This window comes from Podarcis muralis, chromosome 9 (assembly GCF_964188315.1).
Source record: "Podarcis muralis chromosome 9, rPodMur119.hap1.1, whole genome shotgun sequence".
Taxonomy (NCBI): domain Eukaryota; kingdom Metazoa; phylum Chordata; class Lepidosauria; order Squamata; family Lacertidae; genus Podarcis; species Podarcis muralis.
Window position 1 is genome coordinate 78722254 of NC_135663.1, and position 12776 is coordinate 78735029.

The 12776-nt window shown below is 44.9% G+C and overlaps 1 protein-coding gene across 8 annotated transcripts in view; it reads right to left on the minus strand.

Moving 5' to 3' along the window:
- Positions 1-12569, minus strand: part of CC2D2A (coiled-coil and C2 domain containing 2A) — a 51110-nt gene extending 38541 nt beyond the window's left edge. For 5 of the 8 annotated variants that reach the window (XM_077934508.1, XM_077934505.1, XM_077934503.1 and 2 more), the window contains exons 1-8: positions 12438-12569; positions 11171-11260; positions 7379-7467; positions 5927-6028; positions 4568-4669; positions 3686-3868; positions 2605-2767; positions 951-1087 (exon numbers count right to left, since the gene is read on the minus strand). In XM_077934508.1, coding sequence (XP_077790634.1) covers positions 951-1087; positions 2605-2767; positions 3686-3868; positions 4568-4669; positions 5927-6028; positions 7379-7467; positions 11171-11201 — 807 coding nt within the window. In that variant the 5' untranslated portion in view covers positions 11202-11260; positions 12438-12569. The remainder of the gene's footprint in view (positions 1-950; positions 1088-2604; positions 2768-3685; positions 3869-4567; positions 4670-5926; positions 6029-7378; positions 7468-11170; positions 11261-12437) is intronic. The other 3 variants (XM_077934504.1, XM_077934507.1, XM_077934506.1) reach the window with 3 other exon arrangements.
- Positions 12570-12776: the final 207 nt, after the last annotated feature.

A 12776-nucleotide genomic window follows, 5' to 3' on the forward strand; every position in this document is an offset into this window, starting at 1 on the left:
AGAATTAAGTGCTTTTAAAGCAATGGGATATGCAACATTGGGCATGGCACACTTCCATGCGGGCATAACCACCCACCCACAAAGGGATCGCAGAAAACCCCACAGAGCTTTGTTCCTTTAGGGATTGCCACACACACAGCACAACAGGCCATTAAAGGAACAAATGTTCTATTCCGCCCATAGCTCTTTTGTCCAGCACACAGTACTTGAGGCACTATGCCTGCGCTTAGCTGAACTCTATGCCTGCACTTTCCTCAGGGCTCAGATAGCACTGACTGACAACTCTGCCCATACAATGACAGATCGTGTTCATTGTTTTATTAAAAAATAAATAGATAAGACTGCATGGTTGAAGCTAGCTAAATGTTTAAAATACGGTCTGACCAGCTCTGTCAGTTCCATATCTGCATTCTGAAAACCTGAAAGGAAACAACCAGTTGCCTGTCGTTCACTTTGTCAATTAATTAAGACACACACGCAGCTGGTTTTCAGTTACATTTATGTTGTTTAAATAATTCTACCATGAAATCTTGCATAGATTTGTAAGAATATTTAGTTCACCCTGCAACACATAAAACCTTTCCCACTACCAGGGAAACGGAAGTTTTGTTAAAAGGGAAACAAGATGAAAACCCAGCCATTTCCTGAAGTCAATGAGGCTCAAATGAAAGAGACACAGCTCACATGGATCAACCTCAAGGGCCCTTAGGCTGGATTGCAGAGGAGAGACCCTTGTCAACGTAGCAGGATCACCTAGCCACTGAAAATCACGAGGCTACATCTTTTTCTACATTGTGTGAAGGAAGCTTCCGCCTGCATTAACTTTTATGATGCTGAAGTGAGGCACTGCTTGAGTGAGTCATTTGAGAATCACAAGGTACTCTAGTTGCCTCCCAGAAAGTGCCTGTATTCGTGGCACCAAAATGAGAAAAAGAAGAGGACAGTGTTACCTGTTCCTGCCTGAGAATCCTGTTCTCTACAATATTTTGGTTTGACAGTGACACAGCCGGACGCACTCCTGTATACAGACCTTCATCCTCAAGGTACCTTGGCTGCATATTTTCTGGTACCTTCAGAGAGGCAGGCACTAAAAGCAAGAGACACACAGTACACAAACATACTATTAGCCACTAGTCCAGTAATGTTGCCATTACGTGTTGCACTCTCAACATGCACTCTTCTTTGCAATATCTGTTTAGCTTTGAGAGGAGTTGCTATACCCATATTACAGGCAGAGAACTCAAGGCAGAAGTCGTGAATGATCCAGGCACATGGCTGAGAACTAGAGCTCTAGGTGTCCTTAAGTCAAAGGGTCTCTCTAACTGAGATGAATAAGAAATAAATGTTAATAGCTTTTGAGTAGTCCTATACAAATCTTGGGATGCGGGTGGCGCTGTGGGTAAAACCTCAGCGCCTGGGACTTGCCGATCACATGGTCGGAAGTTCGAATCCCCGCGGCGGGGTGAGCTCCCGCCGTTCGGTCCCAGCTCCTGCCCACCTAGCAGTTCGAAAGCACCCTTAAGTGCAAGTAGATAAATAGGTACCGCTTTATAGCGGGAAGGTAAATGGCATTTCCGTGTGCTGCTCTGGTGCCGGTTCGCCAGAGTAGCTTCATCACACTGGCCACATGACCCGGAAGTGTCTGCGGACAGCGCTGGCTCCCGGCCTCTAGAGTGAGATGAGCGCACAACCCTAGAGTCTGTCAAGACTGGCCCGAAAGGGCAGGGGTACCTTTACCTTTTTTTATACAAATCTACCTTAATAATCTGCTGTAAAAATTGAAGGGTCAGAATCATCAAAGAAGAAAAATGCAAAACTATGCACAAACCTTGAGCAATTAAACCTTATTTTTACAGAAAAATGAAGGGAACAACTGGTGGCAAAATTATACTTTTCTTAGGACCAACCACCACAACAAATAGTGGCTTTTTTAAAAAACAAGAACAATTATTCAGGCTGAATGTTTTAGAGAGAGAGAGTGTGCACACTGTAATTTTAATGAATTTTTTTTGGCCCTTCATCATGTACGTTTAGTCTTGGTCTTGCAGCTTCAGTTCTACATTGCAACCACATCCCCTTAGTACCACCCCTCCGAATTCTGCAGCAACAGCAAAAAAATCCCTTATGAAGATACAGCTTATCACGTCACTTCCATACCATCAGTAAATTACATACCTGACCATATCCTTACTTTCACTGTGATTTGGCTCTCTGACTTTGAATTTAAAAATAAAGAAATAGAGGCTATTTAAACTACCGTATTTCCATGTTAACTGTGCTTTGGACTGCAGTACTGGGTACATTTAGTTTTTGAGAAGCGATAGCCAACAGATATTAATGACAGGTATTTTGTTCTTGGCAGATCAAGGTCTGGATGGATGTTTCCTTGGCAATGTGTGAGACAAACCACCCACCTAGAGCATTTCAGATTTTTGTTGTTGTACACCAAATATATCTTGAATTATTTTATATCCCAATCATTCTGAAAACATGTCCTTTACTTATAGACCCATAAGCTCAACTAATAATTATTGCAACTACAAGTGGCACATTAACAACTTGAATAACACACAAAACCTCACAGTAAAAATACGCCAGGCATACCTCTTCGCATACTCGGGGTGAACAGTATTTCTCTCTCTTTCTGCACGCGTGCAGAGTAGCTTTCATATTCTGCAGGTCTCGTCACTAGGAAGTCCGGGGCTGTGTGTTCTATAAGGAATAGGTCATCGCCCTCTTTTTCATGAACAAGATGCTCCTCTTCATCCTGCATTTCACATGCAAACATTAAAAAACAACAACTTTTCATCATAATCCCTGGACAAACGACATCATACTTCACAGGTCTGCATATGCAAATGTTTTTTTCAGCCACCGCATTGCTGGTATATTAAAAACTTCCCACTCATTGTTTGAATTGTGTAGGGATGATCGCTGGGTCTGGAGGGAGGACACTCCCCACCCGCAGGCAGCCTCAGCCTGCCTGCACGCGTGACTTTGGGGTGCGGGGCACACTCCCCCTCACAGAGAAGCTACAGCTGTCTGAACATCGTACCCTCTGTCTAACCTTTTGCGGTCTCAGTAGTCTACAGTGTCCTGTCTGTAACCTTTGTCTCTGAGACCTTTTGTCTCCTTCGTCATACACTGTGCAAGGGGAAAATGACGCGGTGGAAACAGGTGCCAAAATAACTTTGTACCACCCCACGATCTCGGGACCAGAAGATGTGTTAGGGTCACAGCCCAAAATGCATATTTTTTGCATATTTGTGTCAATAAAAGGAGGCTCCACAGGGCTGGCTGGCAGCCTGCATGCAGCTCACCTGTGCGCAGCTCACCTGCATTATCAACTCCTGCCTCATGTCCATCACTTCAGAATTACACTCAAGCATCTTCAGCACAAAGGCTATGCTTGCACAAATCACGCCTGTACTCGGGAAATTACTAAGTTAGAATATTGGTCTCACTAGGTCAGCATCGCCCACACTTTATTGCAGTGCATCGCCAGAGTTTCAGACAAAAGTCTGGGTGTACCATTAAGCTCAATATGCAAACAGTCATATAGATAGGATTCTGCTGCCCATCAGCTGCTGGCTGCACACTTCCAAGTTTCATATACCATACAAAACAAATAACGTAACACTAAAACCTTGCCCAAACAGGTAGGGATGCATAATTTCATTAGTACCATTTCATTTTCTTCTTGTTCTTCTCGGGGGCTGAGTGCAGATTCCTGATTTTCCCTCTCCTTGCCATCTAGATTCAACACACCCTTAGTCTTGTCTTGCATGTCACCCACAACATTCTCTGGTTCAGGACCAAAATTGAAAGTGAAGAAATTATAGGCTTCTTCAGAAGAAGGATAACTAGTCTGGAATGAATGGAAAAAAGGTAATTATAGATCAGTTTCACAGTGCAATATTTCAATGAAAACAAAACAGTTAAAATTATTTTTTAATTTATATTTCTACACCACCGTTCACAGGGCGGTTTACAATACAAAAACACAGATTGCTTCCCCCAGATTTTTTATTTAAAAAAACTTGTACACTCCAAACCAAAATATTTGAACTTGTGCATCATATACAGCCAACTCTCTTGTTGAAAAGTCACGTTTCGCAATCTTTTCATTAAACGCAGCAGCTAATATTTCGTAGTCTCTGCAAATATTTGCAGGCTCAGCAAGCCTTGGGATTATACTGTCAACCAACTGATATGTTTATTACTTTTTAATAAAGAACTGTTTTACTTTGTTCATTTATACTGAAGCAAACATACTGAATGTGCATACTTTTGGAGTTGAGAAGGGAGGCCTCTTTATGCAGAAGAATTGGAGAGACTGCAGGCTGCTTTACAAACTACAGGGTTGATCTGGTCACCTGCCACACGCTCCCCACCCCCTCCTGCTGCTGCTCCAGGAATGGGACCACTCCCCAAGAAATCACTCTCTGGGGAGATGAAAGCAGCACATAACAGATGGTACACATAAAGGACTGGCTGGCTCAGCCTGTGTATTTTAAATTGCAATTATACACCTCACGTTTTATTTCAAAATAAGATCGGCCCTTACCTGTGATTTTTGCTTGACTTTTTTGACAGAATCATGGAACTTTACTCTTGCTGACACCTTGCATTTATTCTCTTCTGTTGCACTTAGTTCACCTTCATCTACCTGCACATACACACACACTGTTAATGATCACTGTTAATTATGAGTGGTGGAATGTGAGGAAGTGTGTATTTTAGGTGTTGTCACATGTTGGCCATGCAACATGTGGAAAATGATGGGGTATCTAAATAAAATAAAATGTTTTTGTGCATGTATATATACATGCATACACACACACACACACACACACACACACACACCACACACACACCCTGCATCTCTATCAGCAGAGGTCAGGTTGGCCAGTGTTAGAGACAGCAAATGTGTGTCAAGTTGTGCTCCAAACTGAAGCCAGTTCACGGCATCACTACATGCAGTGTCACTACAATACATGCCCTCTGTGGCTCTGCAATGGGGCTTAAGGGCTGAGTGCCCAATTCCATTTGAGACCACTACCCTAGAACGTAATAGTTCTGGCAAGCTCTGGAGGGGCGCATGATACAGAGAGCTAATGTAGAGTGTTAGACCTAGACTAAGGAGCCCTGGGTTCAAATTCCCACTCAGTTTTTGGGCATGTGATAAGGCAGTTCCTTGGTGCTGCAGGCTGACTCTGGACTTGTTCCCTTCGCCCACTTACTGCTGCTGAGCTGCTGCCGCTGGAAGCAGCGGTTAATGCCTGCTCAACTGAAATGGAAGCATCACCAACACAAGCAAGGGTTTTCAACGCTGCAGAGTCAGGTCTCGGTCCTTTTCCACTGGGGATGACAGGAATAGTCAAACCTCCTATCTCTTTTTAAAAAACAGCTGGTTGATAAAACACACACTTGTCCAGCCGCAAAATTAAAAACAAAACAATGCCTACTCAGCTACAAAGCTTACTGGGTGATCTTAGGGCAGTCATCATCTCTCAGCCTGACCCGTCTCTCAGACTTGTCAGAGGGGTAAAAAGGGAAGAAGTGACATCATGAAAACTGCCCTGAACGCCGTGGAGGAAGGGCATAACAACATGAAAGAACTACAATAAAGGGTGACACCTAGGATACCTGTCTGGTGCAAAAGGTTATTTTGCTCAACCTCACATAGGCTGCAACTTTTATTTGATTCCCTAAAACTTAAGTGGTTCCTACTCAGTGTACAGGGTTACCGTGTGCAATTTCTGCTAAACAGGGAATGGTTTACAAAAAAATAAGAGTAAGAACTGGTATAAGTCATCAAAAAGGAATTAAATTAACCTTCCAAATGTCAGACAGCCCATCTCTTTCTTGTGGCATATTTTGATGTAATGAAGGGAAACAACACAGGGACTGACAATTTGCTCACCTCATTCTCCAAACTAGCTTGTTCTTTCCTCCCTCTGAGGCTTTTCAGGGACCGCAGATGAGGACCTGAGGCTTCTTGCAGAAGAGCACTTTCTGCTTTAGACTAAACAAAGGGAAGAATCTTAGCTCTCATTAGTTATGTGCTGCTTTCCGTTAACAGTCTACAACCAGGAAGTACAAAAAACAGCTTGGCAGCTTACACAAAACTTCCACCCAGAGCTGCTAATAGGGCAGACGAAGAAGAAACTCCCAAATTCTACCCAGATGCTACTCCTACATACACAATCTCCTGGCTTCAAAGTTGTAGCCCAACTCTCTCGATTTTCTGGTTTGCTAACATGAACACACTGTGTACAGGTTGTGATATTATTTCATAGCAGTTTATCTTGGCAAATCTCAACTTAGAATACAAATATTTCCTCTAAGCAACAATCTATTATTAGAACAGGTGGAATTAGCTGTATAAAATCGGTAACAAGAGTCCTTATCAGAAAGCATGTGGTGTCAGCAAGCAGCACGTTAATAGGTATGTTAAGGAAGAAACCAGAAATGTTGTATATTACTGGGACCAGCAAGAGAATGATGCAGTGTACCCCTCTAACCTAGGAGTGCTCTAGTCTTGGCCTCCAGTCAGCCTAGAGAAGGATTCTTCCAATGCAGTTCAGGTTTGGAGTGGGTACAGCGGTTAGTATGCCTTGTTTTCACCCACACCTAGCTTTGGTTGGATCGTAGCACCTCTTTCCTCCCACTCAGTCCCTGCACCCCATTCCGCAGATACAGGAGTTCATGTCTTCAATGTGATTTACAATAGCATTCAACGTGGACTTGGGAGATCCTCTCCCCAGATAAGAGGAACAACTCTACTATTTTCTTGACTCTATGTCCTCAAATCGTGGGGACACGGGTGGCGCTGTGGGTAAAAGCCTCAGCGCCTAGGGCTTGCCAATCAAAAGGTCGGTGGTTCGAATCCCCGCGGCGGGGTGAGCTCCCGTTGCTTGGTCCCAGTGCCTGCCAACCTAGCAGTTCGAAAGCACCCCCGGGTGCAAGTAGATAAATAGGGACCGCTTACTAGCGGGAAGGTAAACGGCGTTTCCGTGTGCGGCTCTGGCTCGCCAGAGCAGCTTCGTCACGCTGGCCACGTGACCCGGAAGTGTCTCCGGACAGCGCTGGCCCCCGGCCTCTTGAGTGAGATGGGCGCACAACCCTAGAGTCTGTCAAGACTGGCCCATACGGGCAGGGGTACCTTTACCTTTACCTATGTCCTCAAATCAGGAAGCTCACAGGTCTTTGGTCAGGCCATTTGCAGGCCAAATTGCCAAGCGTTTGGAAACCACTGATAGCTCTGCATGGCTAGGGAGTCTCCAAGGAGGCAGCCACTTCTTCCTTGTTTTAGGGCAGCCCTGTTCCATTTCCAGACTGATAAGCACTAAACATTTTACACACGTAGTCTCACCCGTGCAGCTTTCAGTTTCTCTCTCATTCGCTCTCTCATGGAAAACTCCGCAAAGCTTGTCCCCGAGGTGCCTGGAGCTGGAGGCAAGCCTGTACAGGAGAGAGCAATACCATAAATTTCTAAAGGATCCTCACACTGGAGATTAATCTGACACTGCGTTAAGAGAACTTTACAAAACATTTACAGCATTTGGAAATCTGAGTTAGAGAGGAATAAACTTTGAAAGAAGACGCTTAAGGTTAAGAAAAAACATGTTTTATTATTGAAATCTTATAGTTTAGCAATCAAGGCTCTCAGTAAGACTGTACATTAACCAATCTAGCTGGTAAGTTCTGCTCTATCAAAACAGAGAATACAAACAATAACTTAAGAACTGCATTGTTGGATCAGACAACATCTATCCCAGTAAACTGATTCCAAATCACACTACATTGGGGTAGGGAATCTTTTTCTGTCATACCCTTTAGAAAACTTTCCTGGTGGGAGGTTTACATGCCAGTGGTAGGAATCAATTAACATGAACATTAATTTTGTACAACATGAGCCTTTTCTGCGGTGGCTCCCCATCTGTGGAATGCTCTCCCCAGAGAGGCTCGCCATCATTACATGTCTTTAGATGGCAGGTGAAAATATTCCTCTTTACCCAAGCCCTCAGCCATTAAAATAATCTATGGCCTGTTAAATGCCGGGAGGAGGGGCTGTTATTATGATTATGTTATTATTATGCTGTGTATTATTATGCTGCATATTATGTTTTTATTATTATGGTGCATACATTATGATCTTAATGTTGTACTCTGGGATCTTTTGATAAATGCCTGCATGAAATGTATTCAAGGGCAGTGGGATCCTCAGGCCATTTTGCAATAGGCAGTGGGTGGGAAAAGCAAACTTCTTACGAAATCCACTCTAACTTCTTTCCTGACACTTTTGTGAAAGAATGTCTGTGTGCAACAATAATGTAAGGACTACAAATGAGGAGAGGCTGTTCAGGGACAGTTTTCTTTACAGCAATAGTAACACTTGAAGCTAGGAAAGCAATAGGCCAACATTTCTCCTTTCATTAAAATAAAAATCAAGGACTACAATCAAGACTTGTATCTGACAGACTAAATACAGATACTGCTCTTGTGTGTGAACTTGTGCAGACTCCTAAAACCCCCACGGCTCATAAAAATGTACTGAGGCACGACCCCTTTGGCCATCTTAACAGCAGCACTAGAAATAGAGAATGAACTCCACAATGTTTTCATCTTCCTGCATTTGTCATGGGAATAAATGTCAAATCTTTAACGTCTCCTAAAACACCTTTTCCTCATTATTCACAGCTGTTTTCTATTCACTATTAGTCTGCTTGATTAGGGGATTAAAATACTGCCAGTGCCTTGGAATTAAAATGGTAGTTCTGAATCCAAGAGACTGCAAAGATTAAACAAAGGGGAAATGAAAGATTTTTGCCAAGGGATTTTAGCCTTTAGAAAGGCTAAGGAAACTGTTGAACAATACTCAAAGGGAAAAGAAAGTATCTTGTTGCAATTGTTAGTCATTCTATGGGTGTAATTTTAAATACACATTGTCAGACGGGGAATGAGGATAACAAAATAAATATTACACTGAGTGGCTCCTAGGGACATTGAGTAAGTTCTGGACATGCCACAATTCCTCCTCACCACCCCCTACCAAAAAAAGAAAAAGAAAAGAAAAGTTTTGAGAATAATCTCAGCGTTTCAAGACTGTTTAAAAAATGGGAGACAGCAGATCCCCAACCTTCAAGAACAATTATGATTAAGTTACAGCTATTCAGTGGGGGAAGGAATCAGAGTAAAAGCACTCCTGAGAAGGCAGAGATCAGAATGCAGAGAGATTTAGTGAGGACATGTTGCACACTGAATATATGTTTTAAAAGATCAAGTTACATAGTGCCATCTTAAAAGGAACCTTCTTCTAGCTATGCACATGATCTACTTTCAGGTAGAAAGCAGGGATTCCTAAACTCATATATGTCATAGCATCTGTGAGAATGGCAAATTAGCATTCTTGCCTGCAGAGACACCAATGTGGGTTTCCTGAAAAATTCATTTTAGCAAGGAAAATACATACTTAATAGACAGGATCAGAACACATCCAGTCCAATTGTATTGTGATTCAGTGCTTCTTTCTGCTTGGAGCACACTAGGGGGTGGGAATATTTGTGGGTGAGGCATATGCACAAAACCTAGGTCCTTGTGGGTCAACCTGCTATATTCTACTGTCCATTCTTGACCTACTCCTAAAATCCTAAACTATTTCCATCCCTCTCCAAAGGAACTTCACCAAGGTCCAATTTCAGGCATGCAGATCTAAGAAGGATTCAGGCAAGGGGCAGTTCAAGGGCCAGGTAAACAGAAGGTCATGATCAGAACTCTCCCACGGAGGCTTCTAAACCAGAGCTCCAGAATTATATCCTGGGCCCAGCTGCTGCCTCTTAGAGCTTTCAGCAGAGAGCTCTTCACATGTTGAGGGACCTACTCCTGAGTAGCCCTTTACTCCACCCAGTCCCACCACCCTTCTGAGTAATACCCCTCCCCACCTTCTCACTATATAGAAGGATCTGGCAACTTCTGTTTCAGTGTACTGTATCTGAAGAAGTGTGCATGCACACGAAAGCTCATACCAAGAACTAACTTAGTTGGTCTTTAAGGTGCTACTGGAAGGAATTTTTTTTGTTTTGACTATGGCAGACCAACACGGCTACCCATCTGTAACTTAAGGCAGCGTTTTATATTTAAAATAGATAAATTAATAGAACTATGACAATATTAGGTAAATGGAATGTCCACTCTCGCTATAAGTAACCTATGCTGGGAGTATAAAGGAGGATGAGCTGAGAATAACATGCCCTGTTTGTGAACTTCTCAGAGGCACTTGGGGGGAAAGCACTGCTTGACCCAAAACACCGAGCTAACTTGGGCTTCAGTCTGATATGGCAGGTGGCTCTTAACCTAGAATGAACATAAGCCACACTCAACTGAATTTTGGGGTATTTCATATGGAGGCGGGGAACAGTTGCATTATTTAGTTCCCTCTGCTACGGAATATATAAATATTTGAAAAGGCTCTGCAGAGTTCAGCTCAACAACCCAGCACTATTAAACATATGTCACACAATTACATTACAATTTAGAAAGCTCTCTGCCCTGTACTTTAGATAAGAAACATGCAATAGGAAGTAACTGTTACCAATTTCATCTTATGAAAAGGATTTTAGTCCTTGTGGCTGCATCAAAGAGAAAAGCTTGAAAGAGTGCAACTTTATTACTTACAAAAGTAGCAAAACAAAACTCACGCACACAAAAGACAGTCGTACCTTGTTTTGTGACCGGGATCCATTCCGGAGCCCCAGCTGCTAGCTGAAAAGGACGCAGGGCAAAGCGCTGCATCTGCGCATGAGCACGGAGCGGTTTGCGCTTCTGCGCATGCGCACTTCAGCACTTCTGCACATGCACGAGTGGCAAACCCGGAAGTAACCTGTTCTGGCACTTCCAGGTTTGCCATGGACGTTCTACGGAATGGACGCTAGACGAGGCAGATGTTCGTGGATGTTTACTGGATCTTCCTTTTTGAGATAGCTGATTTTTAGTCACAAAGTAGCTAAAGTGTATGGTTAATTTCTGCTGAGCCAACAGAACTGATTCCCCTCTCGTACCGGCAGGCAAATGTGATCCGTGCTCAACAAGGCCCACTCCTGCAGATGAGTCAAGGGAAGGACAGGCCACTCTCCACCCCTCCGTCCCAAATGATTGGAGCACTTACTGCGTGGTGACCGGTCACTGGTAGTTGCCATAGTGTGTCCCTCTCACTCAGCCTCCTATCTCTTAGGCACTGCTTGTCTTCTCTCTGCAGCTTACAAGTCAGATTGAGAAAGAAGAGAGGGAGGGGAGAAGGAGTGCGAGTGAGAAAGGGTTGGAGATCCCATTGCTAAGCAACAATGGGTGGCTTCTAGGTGACCCAGGTGGAAGATGGCTTTCCCAATGACGCAATAAATAAATGTGTGTGTGGCTGCTTTTCACTAGTGCACGCACATCCATGCACCGCTCATTCCAGGAGCATCTCACTTGAACATTTTATTCTATGTACGTGAACAAGCAGCAAGCGGCTGAGCTTGCCAGAGGAGGGTTCTCAAGTTCCTTATCTAAATGACTTTAGCTTGCAAAACAAAGATTTGCGATGTTGTTAGAAACAAGTTTGGGAAAGAGGCTCAGGCTCATACCTCCTCTTTGCACATCTGAAACTGGAGACAGGTGAGCAGTCAAGCAGCTGAAACACATTAAGAGGTGATGGAAGGTAAATGTGGCCTGAGATGCACCTGCAGCTAACCCAGTGGGGCAGTAGCTGCTCACTGAGGCGGCCAGTGCCGCCATAAAACCAGCTGGCTCCAAAGAAGCTTCTCAGCATAATCAGATGTGCTTGTATCTCAATGACTACATTTCAACATAAGAGCTATGGTTTATCATTACATAGACAAGCACGGGCTTTTCAGATGTTCTTCCATTCTCCTCCCCCTGGGATTAATCTTAACCCTAAATGCAATTAATCATAAACCATGGTTTGAAGATGGCTGTTTCAATAAACCATAGTAACTACAGTTTAGGGCTCAGGTTGAGACATTTATGATAAACTGCAGCTAGTTGGCATAAACCAGGGAACAGGTGAGGGAGGTGTCTTTGAAATAATCCTTTGGAACAACTTTACGGTAGAAGAGGGGCACAACGGGGTTAATTCGAATTTCAGAAGAGTCACTGTGCACAAGAACCAACGCCGAGTTGATGGGCACTGCCATTCAAACGGTGTGCGCGCACCGCGTCCTGTATCGATGATGCGGGCCAGGCCCAAAGTGGCGCCCCTGCGCCCGGACGCGCAGGTTGGCACGCGAATGGCCGGGAACATCCTCGCCGATTACCGCTGGTGTGAGACGCCACTCGCCCCAGGCCGCCCCCCGAGGAAGGCGTCCCAACAGAGAAATGCACTCCGCTTCCGAGCCGCTTCTCCTCTGCGCCCCCCCTCTCCTTTTTGCACATACCTTTGGCCCCTCCGAGGGCGGACGGGGCCCTCAAGGCCGGAGGAAGCGCGCTCCCGACTCGCTGGCGCGGCCCGCCGTTCCCCCGGAGACGGCGGGGCGGGCCGGAGACGCCTCCCCTCCCGCGGCGGCTGCGCGCTTCGGCTCTCCGGCGCCGAGCTCCTCCCTCCGCCGGCAGCCGCGCGCGGGGCTCCCCTTTGGGCGCGGGTCGGGCGCGGGGTCCGGGGCGCCGCCGCCTCTCGGCCCCAGGGCAGTGATGCAAGGGGGGAAACGGAGGCAGAGGCCTCCGGGCGTGTAGGGCGCTGGGGGGTTCAGATATCTGCCCCCTGGGATTGGGGCGGG